Raw genomic sequence first — 20,389 nt, forward strand, 5'->3', positions numbered from 1 at the left:
TGGAGAATCCCATGGCCAGAGGCGCCTGGCGGGCTACAGTCCATGGGGTGGCAAAGAGTTGGACAGGACTGAGGCGACTTAGCGCGCACACACTAGGTATGACCTTATATCACTTTACTGGTGGTGACTTTGTACTAGTTTGAGTGAAGTATACGAACCTTACCTGTCTTCAAATCCCTTTACCTCCCGTTTGTATAATTGTTTTAGAATTTCCTCTGCCTACACTGAGAACCACATAGACTCATTATACTTTTGCTTCAACCATCAAGCATAATATCAAAACTCAAGAAGAGGAAAAGCCCATTTTATTTACCCATGTTTTTGCTCTTTCATTCATTCTTTCCTGATATTCTGAGAGTCCTTTTGTCATTTTGAGTGGGGCAAAGCCAAGTTCCCCTCCTGTGTATCCCCTTTACTCACACGATGGCCACACTCCCCACACTTCTGACACCAGATGTGGGGGTGGAGTGGGGGAGTGTTTCCTTCCTGAGCAGTCCTCTGCAACACCAGCTGGATGTCCTACAATGTAACTCAGTTCTGACACTACCTACCTGGAGGTCACGTCAAGACTCCACTGGCTAAGGGCTCAGGCCCCCAGGACTGCCCCACCCCACTTCAGAGGCAGTTGCAAGTCTGGTTGTTACTAGGCTTCGGGCTGATAACTGTAAATCAAAAGTTGCTATGACTTTCTGCCTACCAGTTTGGTATAAAAGGATATGATTAAAGGGTACACATGAATTTCCAGATGGGAGAGGTGCAAAATTTTTTAATTTTCTTAAAGTCTAGTTTTATTTTTTATTGTCTGTATCTATGGCATTCTATTGGAGAAGGAAATGGCAACCCACTCCAGTATTCTTGCCTGGAGAATCCCAGGAACAGAGGAGCCTGGTGGGCTGCTGTCTGTGGGGTCACACAGAGTCGGACATGACTGAAGCAACTTAGCAGCAGTAGCAGCAGCAGGGCATTCTATATAAGAAATGAGTGTTAAATCCAGTGTCAGGAAGCTTTTGTCCTGTGTTTTCTTCAAAGTTTTACAAGGTTGGGTCTTATATTTAGGCCTTTGATATCTTTTGAGCAAATCCTCATGTTGTACACCTTAAGCTTCTCCAGTGTTACATGACAACTGGATCTTAGTAAAACTGGAGGGGACAAACGGAGGGCAGTAGGGCAGGAAGACAAGGGAGCAGCGGGCAGAGGGTGCCCAGCAGGCCCACAGCGAGTGCCAGCCCCAGCACCAACCCACTGGACACACTTGGCCAGTCTCATGCCCCCTGCAGCCTCCTGTTCTTCATCTGTAGTGTCCCCAACCCCTCCTAGGACTGCTGTCCCCTAGGGCAGGTGTGGGGCAGACTGAGGGTGCTTAGGCCTGGCTACTCAGGCTGGGTGGGACTTAGCTCTTTGTTCCATGAATTTAAAGACGCTAAGTTACCTTCTTCACAAAGCACCAGCTGGACCAGGGGGGCTTTGTTTTTGGGGGGCTGCAATATAGACCTTTGACTCTTGGTCACATACAGACATCAGGTTCTGACTCCTTTCTCAGGCCCAGGGAGGGTCTTAGGTCTTGGTTCCATGAACTTAAAAACACCCAAGTATACACCTTCTTCACAAAGCATCGGTTGAACAGGGGCCTTTGGCTTCGTGTGGTCTGCAACGTGGAGCTCGGTGGTTGCCTGAACGGGCCTGGCCTTGACTGCAGCTCAGAGCAGGCAGCCCTTTCAGGAAGTGCGCTGTGCCCAGGACCTGGACCCAGCCGCGTGGCCGCCTGCAGACTCCGCTGGTGGTCCAGGGCTGCCCCTGTGCCCGCTGTCACCACACCCCACCCCCCCATGTCCTCTGCCCACTGGCCTCAGGTCCACTACAAGGCCTTGTCTCACTGTCACTTCCTGAGAAGCCAGAGCACAGACCTTCGTGGGGACAGGTCTGGGCACCTGAGGGCAGGGAGTGACTACAGAGCTTCAGGGGCAGAGGAAGCCAGCCCCACCAGCTCCAGTTCTCACCAGCGAGTGCACCCGTCCCCCTGCCTGTGAAAGGACAGTCGTGGCTGTGTCCTGTGCCCAACTGGGAGGAGGACAGGAGGCTCTCTATATGGGAGCTGCCTGGCCCAAGGCCAGACCTCCAAAGGCGGCAGGCACGTCGTCACAGTGCAGATGTGGGGCCTCTGGGCAGTTGTGTTTCTGTCACAGTGCAGATGTGGGGCCTCTGGGCAGTTGTGTTTCTGTCACAGTGCAGATGTGGGGCCTCTGGGCAGTTGTGTTTGGGTTTTGGTGTGACCGACACTTTGGTCCAGGACAGGGCTACCAAGCAGACAACCTCTAAGGCATGTCCCACTGTCCTTGGGGAGGGCAACAAGTTCTGCCCCAGAGGAAGTTCCCTCCTGCTCAAGACCCAGAGGCAGAACTGAAGAACAGAGGCATGCTAGCCATGAGGGGCTTGGGGAGCAGACAGCACGCCGCACCTGGAGGTCCCAGCACAGAGCAGGTGCTCCGTCAACATCCAGTCTCTGTGGTCTGAGGACCTTTCTGCTATGGCCCAGCTTCTTACATGCCCTCTTCGCCAGGCCACATGGGTTTCCTGGGAGCACTGCACTTAGGGAGGACTGCCCACTGGCCAGAACTTATACCTGCAGACACTTCCTAAACAGTTGGATGCAGACAGAACTGAGCAATGAGATGCACCAGCAGGAAGACTGGACCAAGGTTTGTTGGGGGTAGGGAGGCGAGTGGTCTGGGTGAGGGAAAACAGGGAGGGCATCTTTTGAGGCTTCCCATCCTCATTACATCAAGTGCAAAGAGGATGCAAAGCAAATGCCAATGAAACTGCACGTTATAGAAATGACTCAGGATACGGGGAATGAGGAAGTCATGTCAGAGAATCTTCTGCAAAGCTTGGGACTAACGAGGCTTAGTGTTAGACAACTGGCAACTGAAAAGGGGGAAAGAGCATGTCACAGCTTCTTTATAAAGAGAATGAAACTTCAAAACCTTGAGAAAACTTGGAAATTCAACTAAGCCTGCAGTTTCTTTTTTTGTTGTTAGGGTTGAACATGAGCCTGTGTTAGCATCACTGGTACTTTATGAAAAAATGAGACTTCCTCGGTCAACACTTGGTTGCAAATTTTGTTAAACATGTGACAAACTTCCTATCCTTTCTTTGTATTTAAAATATTCAGTATAAGCCCCGATCAAATCTTTTGCTCCTAATTTACTGCAACATTTTAAAAAATTATTTATTTGGCTGTGCTGGGTCTTAGTTGTGGCATGGGGGATCTGGTTACCTGACCAGGGATTGAAGCTGGGCCCCTGCATTGAGGGCGTGAAGTGTTAGTCACTGGACTACGGGGAAGTCCCTCCTATAACATTTTAACTGAAGTTTTAAGTAGACTCAGTGAAAGTGGCCTTTCCTGGTACAGTTACTCTGGAATAACAAACAGCTGTCATCTGAACTGCCCTTTAATGCTGCTTCTGAGATTTGGTCTAAGCAAGGATTCCTTAGAAAGAAAGCTGACATGATGGTGTTGCCCACATGGGAGAATAAAAAAAAACAAAAAATTACCCCATGAGAGTATTGACCATAAAGGCACTTTATAAATTATTTGAAGAGTTTATCATGTTTCTTCCTGCACATAGGTAAATATTTGCTGGGAGAGTTTTATTCTCTATGACAACTAGAATATCCTTGAAGATGTAAGATTTCCTTGAAGACCTAGAAACATGCTGCAAGATGGATACTCAAAAGAGCCCATGGAAAATTGCAATCGATAGTAACAAAGACTTGGTCCAGAGACCAGTGGGGGATCCTTGTTTTGTGGTCTCTCAGATCACAGTCCCCACTTCCCACCCCACCACCCCCTTCAATAGGAAATGACCCTAGAAAGACTTCTCAACTCTTGGAGGCTAAAGGTAGCAAGCCCTTTACCCTGACACGAAGGTACCTGAACAGTCAACATAGCACCCACAAAGAAAGAGAATGTGGCTTTTTGTTTTCTTTTTCCACAATCGAGAGCAATTCTGCAGCCTCAAATGTTATGCTGGAAGGCAGCCTGATGAGTGACCATTGTCTGTGTTTTCAGGAATGTTCTCTGTTCCTGTAGGAAACCTTGCATCTGATTAAAGAAAACACGGCGTGGACCATGTACAGCAGTGTGACTATGATTGAAAACACCTGCAACCAAGAAAAATAACCGTTAATGGGGGTGCCTGGTGAGAGGGCAAGTCATGGGCCTTCCAAGCTGGGCTGGCCGCTTGCATGACACTTGGCCCTGAAGTTTGTGGACTGCCATTGTTTCCCATCACTCACACAGTCATCCTTCCTTTCAGAGCCCAGGCGTAGCCCAGAATGCTCTAGGCACTGACTCCAGGTGACCTATTGCATCTCCTGACCTTGGCATGCAAAGTCAACCACTGCCATCACACATCTCCATTTGGTGCCACCCAGTTGGAAATGAGGGCCCTCAGAGACCCCTCCAAAGATACTTGCAGCAAATGTCCCCTGCTCTTCATGGAAAGCTTCCTTCCTGCACACCAGGATGACCGGAGTCCACCAGCTTTGATTCCAGCAGCCTTGGCTCAGAGAATACGACTGCATGGGTTTGCTGGCTCTGGTTAAGGTCTCATTGCTGCCTAGACATCCTCAGACCCCCACCAGAATTTTACGCTAAGATCCTGAATTTCACAAGCATAGGCCAGGAAGCCAGGACACAGGAAGTGAGGGACTGGCATTGGGAGGAGGAATTTTGAGCCTTTGCTGAAAGGAGGGGGCTTACTGAGAAAGCTGCTGGGAGCAGAGGCTGAGAAATGTGGCAAATGGTCACACTGTGCCTGGTCAAGGCCCTGGCTTGCCACGTTCTCACCTGGGCACTGTCTATCCTCTCACCCAGCTCGGAGTGGCTGGCCCCAAGGGCTGCCTGCCCACAAGCAAACATCTGCATCTGGCTTGGCTTTGGGTGTGGGGTCAAGAGTTTCCAGCTCCTGGGGTTGAGATGAGGGAGGTACCTGTGGTTTCTCTACTGTGGGGGGTGTAGAAACAGTCGTCTGAAGGTGACGGAGGAGGCGGATGACCCTCCCAAGGGGAGGGAGAGCAGCCCAGGCGCTGCCTTGCTGTAGTTGGGCGCCATCTTGGGAGATGAACTAACATGGGCGAGGCTCCCACTCTGTGGGACAGTTGAGGGGGTCCCAGGGACCATGAGAGGGCCCTGCTTATGGAACTGGGAGCGGCTGGGAGCTGAGGGGAGTGTGTAGCTTCCCCAGGGAAGGGAACAGGCCCCTGGAGGCTAGCAGACAGGCTTAGAGGCCCTCTCCCGAGACCCCTGCCTCTGGGAGCAGGAAGGGCACCCGCACTAACCCCCTTCCCAGAGCCCAGCGGCGCCCACCCCGTGGGTTTTATTTCAACCTCTGTTCTGTTGTTCACTTGGTGGTGTCCAACTCTGTGATCCCATCGACTGCAGTACGCCAGGCTTCCTTGTCCTTCTGCATCTCCTGTTTGCTCAAGTTCATGTCCACTGAGTCAGTGATGCTATCTAACTATCCCATCCTCTGCTGCCCTCTGATCTACCCTTCCCAAAAGGTGTGAGGAGACACGGCTTTGGCACCTGGGATGGTCATGTTGTGGTCTGTCATCACATTCGACCTCAGGATTTCCTAGAAATCTAAGTAAGGAGTAATGTTTCTTCAACTTTTTCTTGCTTTTTAAACAATGTTCATGGTTAGAAATACATCTGATATGAATTAGCACCCTGATGCAAGCCTATACAAGCACAACTCTGGAAAAGAGTTCTAGGAAACAATACGTTCTCATTCCCTGCCATTCTTTTTTTTTTTTTTTTTTAATGTATGTATTTTTAATTGGAGGGTAATTGCTTTACAATATTGTGTTGGTTTCTGCCATACATCAACATGAATCAGCTGTAGGTTATACTTATGTCCCCTCTCTCTTGAACTCCTGGTCATTCTGATCCATTTCAGCAACGAGGAAATTAGGTCATGAATTCACAGCCCACTAAGGGGTCTTGTCCCCACAGTGGGAGGATGTTCCTTTTAGAGCTTAGGGACCTGCAGTCTCACCCCATCTATTCTAATGGGGTGAGGGAGGTTCCAGCCCCTGTTCTACCCATTGCTACCTGGGAAGCCTTGGGAGGAAGTGGTTTAATAGCTCGCTCATCCTCCAGGGAAACAAAAAGGATTGCTGTCTCATTTTATAGGTGAGCAAACTGAGGCTCAGAAGGTGCAAGAGACTTGCAGAAAGAATGAGTGTGAAGTTCACACCCTCTTACTGCACAGGTTCTCAGAGCTGCCAGGAAGGAGACGCCGTGGACAAGAGACAAAGGTCTAATCCCAGAAGCAAACACCCACAGCTGGAGGTCTGGACATGCTGTGCCTGGAGGGGCCTCCCCGCAGCCCCAGAGCCAGGGCCTGGGAGACACTGGCCACTCAGTTTCCCATCCCTGGTCTCAACACTGCCCCCGCCCTGACCGTGAGCTTCCCTGGAAGACCCTCAGGGACAGCCTGGAACCCAGGTGGGCAGACTCTCTGCTCACAGTTGTGCTAAGACTGCGGGTAACAGAGTAGTTGGCCTGGACCCCACCTGCATCCTCGGGCTGCTGTGAGGGGAAAATGATTGTTCACAGGAGCTCCGACAGTGCCAGACCCTCATGGTCGCGCCGCCTCCCACATCTGCCCCCTCAAAGCCCACCCAGGCTCAGACTCCTGGCCAGCCCGGGCCTGGGCACTGCAGAACTGACTGTGCCCGAGAGGGTCTGGGCGCATCAGTTCCCTCGTCTGGGGCTTTGTTTTTGCAGAAATGAGGAGGAAAGTTTACTTGGTTGAGAATTAAGCAAACTAAGAACCACCAGGGAGGACTCAGGAGCCCTTCTGCTCAGAACCCCCGTCAGTGGGCAGCGGGGGCTGTGAACACTGAGGCTGAACCGAGGACTCACCACAGCAGAGATGTTTTCACTGTAATGTTTGTGTATGTCATCTTGCAGGCCGATAGTGACCAGAGTTTCCAGGGCAGAGGCGCTGAAGTAGAACAGGGCGGCGAGGCAATGGTAGGCTGTGTCCTGCAGGTCAGAAAGGGCCATCAGAGAGATGGGGTGCCAGTGGTGACGTGGGCGGCTATGGTCCTGGGGGGCCCCTGAGCCCACCTGTCCCTGCCTGGCCAGGCCCCTGTGTTACCCTCCGTGGTTTCCTTTTACCCCTTCCCCGCCCAACCTCCGCTCTACCCCCACCCCCTCCTCACAAGGACTGATTCACTAACCAGGGCTGCTCCTCGGTTTGGGAGCAGAGAAAGGACTTTAAAGGAGGAGGGACTTTCACTTGAGATGAGATCTAGTAAGGGCTGGGAGAGGGCCTCTTGGATTGTTGGAAATCGGTTTTGGACATGAGAGGTGTCATGCACGGTCACAGCCCGGAGTTCAGATGTGGTCTTGGTGCCAGTGCAGAGTGAAAAGGTTAGGCCGTGTCCGTGGTTTTGTTGTTCATTTTGGGGGGTAGTCTAGTGGGGCTCCAGGTATAGTTAAAAGGAAAAAAGTACTAGAACGGGCTTTGAGTAGTTGTGAATGGAGGGGGTTTCTGAAGTCTAGGCTGGAGGCCTTTGGAGAGTAAGAGGCCTGGCTGACGGCCCCACCCCGTCCAGGGGAGGGCAGGGCAGGTGGCCCAGGCGTCATTTCCCCCCTTCACGGGTCTCAAGGCAGAATTCACGCGGAAGGGAGATCACAGGCCATCTCTTCCCCTGCCAGGCTCCTCTCTGGTGACCCCGCGTTAGAGGCGGGGACGGGAGCCGGGCAGTGAGCATGCCTCACACCGGGCAGCAGGGCCCACCCCCGGCGCCCCAGCCCCTCCCCGGAGGCGAAAGCCAGTCCTGCGGGTGGTGGGAGAGGCCGACCGACCCCTGGCAGGTGCAGGAGGGACAGGGAGGGATGCTGGGCTGCTGGTTTCCAGGAAAGGGGTGATCACAGAGGAGAAGGCAGAGCAGCCCCCAGAAAACCAGGCAGGGACAGCGTCAGTCAGCCTCCTGCCGCGGGACCCCTGGGCTGCTGTCGCCACTTGGCCTTGGAGGGCGTGCGCGGGAGACACCCACAGGGCTCCTCACCCAGCACTGGGAAAGCCCACCTCCCAGGGGACAGTGCCCATCACTACCCCCTGCCCCAGACACGCAGGGCTGGACTCACCAGGGTGATCCAGAAATTCCAGTTCTTATGGGCACCAACAATGTAGAGGAAGAGCAGGAGAGTGGTGACTATGAAGCAGGACACAGACACGAACAGGACCCAGCCCTGGACCAGGGGGACGGGCACCTGTGTCAAGAGGATGAGAATCCATACCAGCCCCCCAAAGGCCTGCAGAGGGAGGGAGACAAGGGTGACGATCAGACCAGGACGGCCCAGGCCCAGCGGTCACACTGGCGAGCCGGGGCTCTTCACAAATGTTAACTCGGTTAATCCTCATACTGAACCATTTGTGAGATGGGCAAACTGAGTCATATACTAGGTAAAAATTTGTTAGCACTAGAAAGGATTTATGCCATCCAGTTTTATCATTAGAAGAGCTATTTCTGAGGTTATATCCTTCCTAATTTTTGGATGGCAGAAAGCAAAGAGGAACTAAAGAGCCTCTTGATGAAGGGAAAAGAGGAGAGTGAAAAAGCTGGCTTAAAACTCAGCATTCAAAAAACTAAGATCATGGCATCCGGTCCCATCACTTCATGGCAAATAGATGGGGAAACAGTGGAAACCGTTGTAGATTTTGTTTCCTTGGGCTCCAAAATCCCATGACTGTGGCCGTGAAATTGAAAGCTGCTTGCTCCTTGGAAGAAAAATTATGACAAACCTGGACAGCGCATTGAAAAGCAGAGACATCACTTTGCTGACAAAGGCCCATATAGTCAAAGCTATGGTTTTCCCAGTCGTCATGTACAGATGTGAGAGCTGGACCATAAAGAAGGCTGAGTGCCAAACAGTTGATGCTTTTGAATTGTGGTGCTGGAGAATACTCTTGAGAATCTCTTGGACTGCAATGAGATCAAACCAGTCAATCCTAAAGGAAATCAGCCCTGAATACTCACTGGAACTGGACTGATGCTGAAGCACTAATATTTTAGCTGCTGCTGCTGCTGCTACTAAGTCGCTTCAGTCGTGTCTGACTCTGTGTGACCCCATAGACGGCAGCCCACCAGGCTCCCCCGTCCCTGGGATTCTCCAGGCAAGAACACTGGAGTGGGTTGCCATTTCCTTCTCCAATGCATGAAACTGAAGTCACTCAGTCGTGTCGGACTCTTCACGACCCCATGGACTGCAGCCTACCTGATGCAAAGAGCTAACTCATTGGAAAAGACCCTGATTCTGGAAAGATTGAAGGCAGGAGGAGAAGAGGATGACAGAGGATGAGATGGTTGGATGGCATCATTGACTCAACGGACGTGAGTTTGAGCAAACTCTGGGAGATGGTGAAGGACAGGGAAACCTGGCGTGTCGCACTCCATAGGGTCACAGAATCGGACATGACCGAGCAACTGAATTACAGCAAGTATTTTTGATATAAAAATATCCTTTCTTTTATAAAATGGTAGGGACTAGTTGATCCTTTTGGTCTTTACTTTGCAAAATGAATTAGCTACACTATGTTATTAGCATTAAAAAAAATTGGCCCCTAAATGACCAAGTCCAGGAAGCACTCTATCTACTGGAGGTGTGGCAGGAGTGGGAAGGACCCAAGAGGGCCTGGTCTTGGATGACCTAGGGCAGGCATGAGAGAAGTGCTCTTTTCCTTGTCGTTATCCAGAAGACACTCTGCTTGGTGTCCTCAGGGTCAGGGAGTTCCAGGAGCGTAAGGACAGATGTAGAGGTCATGACCTCAGATCCTCAAAGCCAAGGGCTTGTAGACAGGCTTGCCCTCGTTTGGATGGACCTTCTTCCCTCCCTGTGCCCACTGGCTTTACCCAGCAGGATACAGAGATCGAATAAGGAGGTTTCATGAAAAATATGAATGTCAGCCATAAGAGACAAAAAAAAAAAAAAAATCCTTAGACGCTTAGATCAGACAGGAGTGGGTTCTGTGCAAGAAAAACAGATCTGATGGGAGGCACCCAGGGGGCCGGCAGCGCGGCAAGCTCACAGCAGTGCGCGTGCAGCAGTGAGCAGAGCGCCTCAGCCAACAGCGCTGCTCTGCAGGGCCTCAGGCTGTCTCTTTGGGAAGGGTGTGGGTGTCAGTTTTACCCTTCTTCCCTTGTGGTCGAGGATTCTCTTCTGATTCATACACATTGGCCAGGTAGGAGATAAATGCCAGTCCCTTTCCTGTGGACGCATCCTGAGAACTAGTGTCTCAGGGAGCCCAGTGTGTGCCAGGGACATGGGCAGAGTCATGCATCAGACAGGGGGCAGGCCCCAAGACTGGCCTGCAGTACAGGAAAGGTGCTCTCAGAGTGGGCTTCCAGGTCAGCTGGGTATGAAGGACTTAGCCGCACGGGCACCCACACCGGGGCACCGTGAATGGAGACCACTGAGGGGCTGGTCTGTCTTAGGGAAGAGTCCTAAGACGTAAGAGTGGTTGGGTGGTCCCCTTCTGGCCAGGTCCCTCGACCCACAGTGTCTGGCTTATCAGCAGGCAGCTGGAGGGCATGATGGAGGCTCTGGGAGACTGCCTGCGGGCAAGGTTTAGTGCCAGCAGGTGCCCTCGCCCTGAAACAGGGCCCTGCCAGACGCTGATAAACTGACACGATGACAAATCATGTTTGAAAAGTTTAACCAGGCCCCGTGGCAACTGCTCCTCTGCCTTCTGGCAGATACGGCAATTTGCTACTAATACACGCTCAGAATTCACAAAGCTTTCCCCAGGGTCCTGGCACCGTGCTGGTGCCACCCGAAGGCACAAGACAGGAGGGGCAGCCACAGCATCCTCTTCTCCTTGGTCACCCCCGTGGTCAGGCTGGCCAGAGCGGCTCCTGGCAGAGGACATGCCCACTTCTGCCCTCCGTTTCCCCTCTTTGGGGAGGAGAGTCTGTGGGACGCCCTATTGAGATAGGTTATCTGTGTGGTACTTGACCCAGAGACAAGTTGAATGTTCCCTCAACAGCCTCACCCGCCCCAAATCTACTCAGCGTCCTGCCTGAGAAGGGCATCTAAAGAAAAGGTGGTGTGGGTCACCCATACCGCCCCTGCCCCTGCCCGCTTGCCCCCTTTCAGCACACATTAGCCAGGTGATCTCAGACCATGCATTTGAGGCGTTACTAAATTAATCATTGCACCTGATTGCTACCGAGCAGTAACTGTGTGCATCACTCGTCTTAAGAGCTTTGTGTATATGACATTCACTTATTCCTCACAGCATCCCACAGGTTTATACTGTCGTGTCCCCATTTTATTGATGTGAAAACTGAGGCACAGTTGCCCGCTCACATCCCCACAGCTGCTAAGTGCCGGCTTCAACAGGCTGGCTGTGGAGCCCAGGTCAGGACCTCTGTGTGTGTGTGTGACAGTTACACAAGCTGACGCAAGAGCAGTTCACCATGACACTGCCCTCGTATGTAGGGTCGGCTTTAGAAGTGGCCAGGAGAAGAGTCACGCTGGTGGAGAGGAGCCTGCCCCACGAGAGGAGCCTTGCTCCTGCTGCCAGCTGTCCTTCGGCCCTGGGGCTGGTGAACTGCAGCGGAAGTGCCCCTCCCCCACCCTCCCCAGGTTCAGCATGCTCTGTTCTGTGACCCCACTTCTGGCAACAGCTGTGTGGTGTGTGTGGCTCAGAGAGATGGGCTTACACCACCGGGTCGTGCCTGTCTCCCTCTTCCTGTGACGGCCCTGCAGCCTTCAGAGGTCAGGAGCTCCAGGGTAGGGGTGCAGGCCGGGGGAGAGCTGCCATGCCTCACCCAAGATACCACTCTTCCCTGCTCCTGGGTAGTTTCCTGGTCTTGCAGGGGGAGTGGTGTCCACCCTGCTGACCTGGAGGCTGAAGGTCTGGCATCTGCAACTCCCAGCCTATTGGGAGGTCAGGTATGGGAATATGGACTGGGAGTAAGCAACAACTCACTGGACCACAGATTTAAAAAATGGATCAAGCCTTTCAGACCCGTTGGACTAGCAGAAAATTACAAAGTCTGACTCTGCCAAGTGAGGCAAGGTCTGGGAACAATGGAGACTTTGATAAGCTGCTGGTGGGAGTCAGGACGGTTATACAATATGGGAACCTTCTTTCTAAAAGAATGCAAAGCAAGCCAGAGTCCTGGAAACAGTCTGCGCAAGCAGGGGTCCTGAGCTTAATTAATATTTATTAGCTTCCTGGTAACTCCACTCCTGGGCTGTGTAAGGGGGAATAACCCTTTTGGACAGTGATGTGCTAACATCTGGGAATAGGAGGACGTGCAACCCCTATGACCCAGTGTGTGTGTTCCTGAAAGAAATTCCCAACATACAAGTAAAGGGAATACATGAATGTTCTTTGGCAGTGCCGTCTGCAGTATCAAAATGAAGCAGATTGGAAATCGCCCAAATGCCCATCAACAGAAGATGGATAAAGAGTGTCAACATGTATAAACCTCAGAATAAGGCTGCATGAAAAGCCTGTTGCAGAAGGATATGTACAGGGCAACAAAACTTTCATAAAGTGAGAAAACATAAACCCACACCACGTGTAGTCAGAGGTAGTTAGGGGTGCAGTCAAGTTTTAACCTTGAACACACATTCAGCCCAGGGGTGGTTCTGTAGCTGGAAGAAGAGACAGTAATAAGCAGAGTATCCAGGGGGCTTACATGTCGTCTGAAAGTTCTATTTCCTTAATACTGAGAGGAACATTAAGATTTGACAAAACTGAGCGATAATTACAAGGGTTTTCATTAAAGTATTATACATAGTATAGTGTCCATCACTAGGTCGTGTCCGACTCTTTGCAGCCCCACGGACAGCAGCCCGCCAGGCTTCTCTTTCCATGGAATTCTCCAGGCAAGAATACTGGAGTGGGTTACCATTTCCTTCTCCAAAATTATTATATATACTTTTCTATAATATTTGAAATAGTTCTTAATTTTAAGAAGCTGAAGTGGAGGGACTTCCCTGGTGGCTCAGTGGTAAAGAACCACCTGCCAATACAGGAGAGGCAGGTTTGATCCCTGGTCTGGGAAGATCCCTCGTGGCTCGGAGCACTTAAGTCCGTGGGCCACTTCTGAGCCTGTGCTCTGGAGCCCATGTGGCTGAGGCCCGTGTGCCCTCGAGCCTGAGCGCTGCGAGAAGAGAAGTCACTGTGACGAGGCGCCCACACACCACAGTGGGAGTCAGCCCACTCCTATAACTAGAGAGAAGCCCGCACAGCAACGATGGCCCAGCACAGCCCAAATAAATAAATTATTCTTCTTATTATTTTTAGATTCACTTTATATTTATTTATTTTTTTTGGAGGCTAATTACAATATTGTATCGGTTTTGCCATACACTGACATGAATCCGCCATGGGTATACATGTGTTCCCCATCCTGAATCCCCCTCCCTCCTCCCTCCCCATCCCATCCCTCTGGGTTATCCCAGTGCACCAGCGCCGAGCACCCTGTCTCATGCATCGAACCTGGAAAAAACAAACTGACGTGGAATTGGCACAACAGGAAGTGAACCGTTTCACCTTGACCAGTTCGGTGCTTTTAATGCATTCAGGACGTTGTGCAGTCCACCATCTCTAACTCCAAAACACTGTATCACCCCAAAAGGAAGCACCATGCCCAGTGAACCGCTCCCTGTTTCGCTCTCTTCTCAGGCCCTAGTAAACCACTGGTTCGTGTTCTGTGTCCATAACCTTATCTCTTCTGTGCCTTTCATATAAATGGGGTCCTACACCACGTGACCTTTTGTGTCTGGCTTCTCAGCACAGCGGTTTCACACTCATTAACTCTATAGTATGGATCGGTGCTCCATTCCTTTCTAAGGCTGAGTAATAGTCCATTGCACGGAAGGTCACAATTTCTTTATTAATTCACCCACTGATGGGACATTTGGGCTATTTCTCCCTGTTAATTACTGTGAATGGAGCTGCTATAAACATGCATGTTTATGTACCTATTCAGGTCTCTGTATTCAATTCTTTTGGTCATAAATCTAGGAATTGCTGGGTCATGTGGTAATTACTATTATGTTTTAAAAATTTTAATTAAAAATTTTAATTTTATCTTGGAGGATGGGTGATTAACAAAGTTGTGTTCGTTTCGAGTGCACAGCAAAGTGATTCATCTGTACATACACACACACCTATTCTTTCTCAAACTCTTTTCCAATTTAGGTTATTAAGTAATATTGAGCAGAGTCTCCTGTGCTATACAGTAGGTCCTTGTTGGTTATCTGTTTACAACATAGCAGCGTGTACCTGTCAATCCCAAACTTCCAATCTATCCCTGCCCCCCACCCTTCCCCCGGGTAGCCGTTAATTTATTCTCTGTGAGTCTGTTTCTGTTATAAATAAGTTCACTTGTATAATTTTTAAAAGATTTGCATATAAGCAATTTCATATGATGTCTGACTTATTTCATAGTATGATCATCTCCAGGCCCACTGATGTTGCTCCAACTGGCATTATTTCATTCTTTTAAATGGCTGAGTAATATTCCATTGCATGTATGTGCCACATATTCTTTATCTATTCATCTGTCAATAGACATTTAGATTGCTTTCATTTCTTGGCTATTTTAAACTGTGCTGCAAAGAACACTGGGGTGGATATTTCCTTTCAGACCATGTTTTTCTCCAGATATATGCCCAGGAGTGGGATTGCAGTATCATACGGTAGCTTTATTTTAGTTTTTTAAGGAATTTCCATACTACCGTTCTCTACAGTGGTTGTACCAATTTACATTTGCACCAACAGTGTAGGAGGTGTTTCCTTCTCTCCACACCCTCTCCATTATTGTCGTAGATTTTTGTGATGATGGCTGGTAATTATTTCTGAGGAATTACCAAACTGTATTTCATAGCAGGTGAACAAATTTACATTCCCACCAGCAATGTCTGCTAAGTCGCTTCAGTCGTGTCCGACTCTGTGTGACCCCATAGACAGCAGCCCACCAGGTTCCCCCGTCCCTGGGATTCTCTAGGCAAGAACACTGGAGTGGGTTGCCATTTCCTTCTCCAATACCAGCAATGTCTGAGGGTCCCAATTTCTCCACATCCTAGCCAGTACTTATTTTCCAGTTTTTTGATAACAGTAGTCCTAATTTCACGTGAAGTAGAGCTCATTGTGTTTTTAAGATAGTTTACTTATTTATTTTCTTTTCATTGCTGTGCAGGCTTTTCTCTAGCTGCGGAGCGCGGCTCCTCTCTGGTTGCAGTGCGCGGGCTTCTCACTGCAGTGGCTTCTCTAGGTGAGGAGCGCAGGCTCCACGGCCTGCAGGCTCAGTAGCTGTCCCACACCGGGTCAGTAGTCACTGTGGCTTTGATTTCATTTTCCTAGTGATTAATGATGATGGGTATCTTTCCACGTGCTTATTGACCATTTGCATGTCTTCTTTGGAGTACTGTGCATTCAAGTCCTTTGTCCATTTTCTTAATTGGGTTGTATATGTTTTGTTGTTGAAACAGTTCATAATTTAAAAAACATAAACATCCCTCCCAGATTGGCCAGCTCCTTCTTAGGCCCTTTAGTTCTCTACTCTTTCCACACATCAAAACATGTACAGCTTTGTATGTGTACAACTTGTACAGATGAAAATATAAAGAACGGGCATCTGCTTTCTTTTCTGCGCTCCCAGGCACCCTATGAGCCCATCCCCAATTCAAGGAGGAAGTAAAAAATTTAGGATGACACTGAGGCACCAGGGCCCTCTGGAAGTGGGAGGGGTGTGATCCGGTAAGCAGGGGTTAATGGGGTAGAGAAACAAATGACTTCTAAGACAGGTGTGAGAGAGGTATTTGGGGCAAAGGAGACATTTTTCTTAGAAGCCGCTACTATCTGCAGGCATCAAAATGATGCATTTCAGGTAGTCCATAGATCTGAGATTTCCTACACCTGGTTTTCTACTTTTGTTGATTTAGGGGGATCCTCCTCATCACCCAGGACTCCCCCCAGCAGGCTGGGCTCATCCTTCACTCTGGCACTCCATCCACTAAGCTGTGATGACAGAGGAGGCAGAGGGCGCTGGGAGGCTGTCCCTTCTGTGGCGCCAGGATCCCCCTACCCCCAGCACACACGCCTGCTGCCACCTGAGCCAGACCTTGTCTGCGCAAGAGGAGGAGGGTGCACCAGAGTCTCCTGCATGAAGCCCAACTAACACACTCTCTCGTGACTCTTGTTATAATGCTCCCCAAACAGTTACAAAGGCAGAGCAAGCCACTCATCAGGGCAACCTACGAGACACTAGCAAGTCCTTTTGTTGCTTAAAAAATCTCTCTGCCCCACCACACCTCACTTTTAGCCAGCATCTCTTTTGGTCACAAAACTTGCCTTTGTAAATACAGTAGGCTCTGAAGGAACTACTCATTCACTACTTATTCCCTGGTCTTAGGTTCTACAGGATCATTTCCAGAAACCCAGCCTTGAGCAAACACAGGCTCAGTGCTGACTGGAAGCAGAGATGAGTGGTCTGGGAAGGAACATTCTAGTGGATGCCAGTCCTTTCCACTCGGGGCCCGAGTGTCCCCACCTACAAATGGTGTGGCTAGGTCCAGAGGTGTCCAGGGCTTCTCCTAGATGTCAGCTCCTCCACAGGGGTGCGACCAGGCTACCTTGACCCCTTCTGCCATCTCCCCCAACCCTCCAGGGAAGACAGAACCTGCTCCCTTTGCTGTTCACATCTCCTTGACAATCAGGAGACAAGAAGCTGGGGTCCCGTTTCTAAACAGGTCTGGACGTTTTCTTTTCCAACGGACTCTCCAGGCGGCCATTTATGCGGTGGGGCTGCAGGGAAATGAGTCTCGCGGCTTCTGGCGTTAAAGCCACAGAAGGAATACAGCCTGCCTGCCACCCCTCCACCGCCTTTAGGCCAGGCCCTGGGAAGTTTAGCCTGAGTCCCACAGGGAGCACTTCACAGGAGCCCAGAGGAAGAAGCGCTTTCCCGCAGCCTCGGGTTGAGGCTGTGCGGCTCCAGTGTAAGGAAGGACCAACTGCAGGGGAAGGAGTCCTTGGATGCTCAAGGTCAGCCAAGTCAGGGCCCGGCTCTCACAGGCCCCTCTCCCTCCCTCCATCCTTCACACTGTGTACAATGACTGTGGCGAGCAAACGACGGCTGGTTTTATCATTTCCAGATTGCCAAAATTTCGTTCACTCTCCAGAAACGTCCAAGAGAAAATAATCCGGATTCGGTTCCTCCTGCAACACCAACCCTATCTCCACACCGCTTTCGGTAATACTTAATCTTTCTTTTGCCGATTTTTATATTTTTTAAACAAATTCCTAACCATGGAGAGAGCTGGGCGCCTCTACAAGGACGTCGATCGCCAAGAAGCCCATGGGAAGCAAGTTAGAGCGCAGCTTTGGTACCGGCGCGCTGCCGGTGGAACCCGGCCAGCTTCCAACCACTGAGCCCTGTGAGTTTGGTTTCTCCACCTAAGCCCCGGTGACGGTCTCCCCGTCGTCGCGGGCTGGAAGGGGCCAGAAGACTGCATGTGGCGGGTGGGGAAGAGACAGTCCTCACCCTCCTTCTCTACCCCACCCAGTGCTCCCGGACCAGGGCCGCTCCGGGACGGGCGGGCGGGGAGAGCGCGCGCGGCACTGCCCATCCCATCCCGTCCCAGCCCGCCCTCCCTGGTCCTCAGCGACTCACAAACTCGAAGATGAAGAGCAGGTCGGGGAAGGTGGTGAAGACCGCGGAACCCCTGGGCAGCCTGCGGCCGCCCGAAGCCGTTCCGGTGGCCATGCAGACGCGCGGGTGTCCGCCTCGGAATCAGAGGCGCGCGTCTCTGGCTCCGCCCTGACCGAGCACTTGCTCGGGGAGCCCGGTGAGCCGGGTGCACCCGCGAGGGTTGAGGCCGGGATTTCCGGGCCAAGAAAAGAGGAGCCCCAGGCCGCTGCCGGCGGGGCCCTGCCACCGCCCTAGACCGTCGGGCTTCGCCCTGAACCACCCGGGAGTAGGGGCGGGGACTTGGCTTCTGCGTCCCAGGTCTGCGCTCCACCTCCAAACCCGAGCCTAACAAAACCACTTCGGCTAGGCGCTTCGCACGCTTTGGGTCTTAGCAAGTGATGATCACCATCCCTTAAGAATGATCTCTGTCAAAAACCAGCACTCAGAACTCCTTGTCTTCGCACTCCTCCGGTCACCATTGCTCCAGCTGTTCTTAAGGTGGACTTCTTTTGTCTTTCTGCTGGGTGAGTTAGTATTTGTGACCTCTGGTTCCAGGCTCCAGGAGGGGCCAGTTCCCAGTCCTGCCCACGGCTGCAGGGACGGTGCTGAGACTCGCTCTGGCTTCCCATCCCCTTTCCCTGAGCCGTAGGAGCCAGCAATGGGGACCCTGCCCCCGTGGTCCCCGCACTCCGAGCTGGAGCTGCTGGGCAATGGATTAAGGGCAGTCATAGCGGCCTTGAACCTTTGAGCGGGGAGGGAGCCAGCACTGCCCAGTGCTTGCTAAGTGCCTAGCACCCCATAGGTTCTTTGTTCACATGACCTCATTTGATGCTGGGAGGAGAGTGCAGGGAGACCCAAGAGCACCCACCAGCCCAGCCTGGCTTGGGCTCGGGGTCCAGGGAGCTTGTTGAGGAAGGGACACTTGAGGAGTGAGCAGTGGTTAACTGGAGGGAGGAGGCAGCCTTCCCTACAGAGGAGCAGCAGGCACTGGCCCTGCAGGATGGTCAGGCCCTGTTCCTCATGCTGGGAAGCTGCTGGATAGATATGGGAATCCCTGAGGGGGTCAGAGCCACTCTGCTGGGGGAGCAGGGGGAAGAGCCAAGGCATCCAGGGCAGAAGGAAGCAAGCACAGACAGGTTCTTCGAGAAGACAGGGAGGAGAGCCAGAGCAAGAAGAGGCGGGCAAGGTGCGCCTGGAGAGTCCTGGAGGCTGGAAAGGCTCTGATCTCTGTGGGGAGCAGAGTGGCTCCTGGGGCAGAGCTGAAAAGGCCAAGGGCAGGCTGGGCTCAGGAGGAAAGAGGCAAAATTTTGTATATGTTGCTGTTGTTCAGTCGCTAAGTTGTGTCCAACTCTTTGCGACTCCAGAGACTGCAGCACGCCAGGCCTCCCTGTCCCTCACCATCTCCCAGAGATTGCCAAGTTCTTGTCCATTGAATAGGTGATGCTATCCAACCATCTCATCTTCTATCCCTCTCTTGTATGTTAATGAGCCTCATCATAGAATCAGAACTTTAAAAATTGGTGTTATTTGCCTCAAAGACAAACCTGCTAAAGAAACACAGGCCATGGAGGTTTGAATTCTGAATGTAGAAAAACTCAAGAGTTTTTTCCTCTTCTCATTTAAGATTAAAAATACTTCCCCTTCTTTTGTCTTTTTAAAGTAACTACGTCAAACTAAATAGTATAAGGCGTATCTCAACTTAGTCTTGTCCCCCTAATTCAGCCCTGAGACTAATCTGACTCAATCTCCCAGTCCCAAAGAGGGGCGGGACCCTGTAGCTCTGCAGCAGAATTTGCCACCTGCCCATCAAGTTGCACCTGGAATCTGACCCAAATCAAAGGCTGATCTGAGCTCACCAGGTAGCGCTAGTGGTAAAGAACCCGCCTGCCAGGGCAGGAGACACAGGAGATGAGGATTCGATTCCTGGGTTGGAAAGTTCCTCTGGAGAAGTGGCAACCCACTCCAGTATTCTTGCCTGGGAAATTCCATGGCCAGAGGAGCCTGGTGGGCTATAGTCCATACGGTTGTAAAGGGTGGGATTGAAGCGACTGAAGCAACTTATCACCCAGTACATGGAGCACCATGCACCCAAAGGATAATCTGTGTACATCACCACTGCCTCACTTTGAACTCTTAAAAGGGGTGGGTCCTCATGGCCTTGCAATCCCAGGGAAGGAAACAGTTTCAAAAAGGAACTAGAATTTTCATCAGCAAATAAAATCTCTCAGCCCAGGAGAAACCCATCCTTGGTGGGATCGTTCCTCCCTGGATCACCCCATTGTGCATACAATATCATCATCTGGTACCTTGTCAGGATGTGAACTGAGGACCACACGCCCCACCCCGGCCCTTAGCGGGGCAGTGGGCTTACTCTTCCCTTCCTCTCCCCACCTCAGTCACCCACCCAGCCCTCTGTGGACGTTCCACCCTTGGGTGGCCTGCTGGGACTGTGGGGCGATTGAGGTCTATCCAGCTCAGAAGTAGGTACAGAGGCAGCAGCCCCTTTGGGCTCAGTCTGGGGTCAACTGTGGTCACTGGGGTTCTGAGCAGCTGCCTTCAGCCAGAAGGTTCTATTTCTCCCCCATGAAAAGCTCAGGCCTCAGGTCCAGCATCTCCTGCTCAGAGGGCCTGGGTTCTCTCCCCCTCTGCCCTCCTGCAT

The 20,389-nt window shown here is 51.4% G+C and overlaps 1 protein-coding gene across 2 annotated transcripts; it reads right to left on the minus strand.

Annotated features, from left to right (window-relative positions):
- Nucleotides 1-2,042: 2,042 nt before the first annotated feature.
- On the minus strand, nt 2,043-19,645 carry LOC102288262 (myelin and lymphocyte protein). 2 transcript variants are annotated; one of them, XM_070380050.1, is made up of 4 exons: nt 17,713-19,645; nt 8,165-8,290; nt 6,932-7,054; nt 2,043-4,161 (listed from the first exon to the last, which is right to left on the minus strand). In XM_070380050.1, exons 1-4 carry the CDS (start codon nt 17,803-17,805, stop codon nt 4,066-4,068), a joined length of 438 nt encoding a protein of 145 aa, XP_070236151.1. In that variant the 5' UTR covers nt 17,806-19,645; the 3' UTR covers nt 2,043-4,065. The 2 variants fall into 2 exon arrangements, with proteins under 2 accessions (XP_070236151.1, XP_005891689.1); XM_005891627.3 differs by having other exon boundaries at nt 2,046-4,161; nt 8,165-8,332; nt 17,713-19,640.
- Between the last annotated feature and the right edge of the window lie 744 nt (nt 19,646-20,389).

This window comes from Bos mutus, chromosome 11 (genome assembly GCF_027580195.1).
Source record: "Bos mutus isolate GX-2022 chromosome 11, NWIPB_WYAK_1.1, whole genome shotgun sequence".
In the NCBI taxonomy this organism is placed as follows: domain Eukaryota; kingdom Metazoa; phylum Chordata; class Mammalia; order Artiodactyla; family Bovidae; genus Bos; species Bos mutus.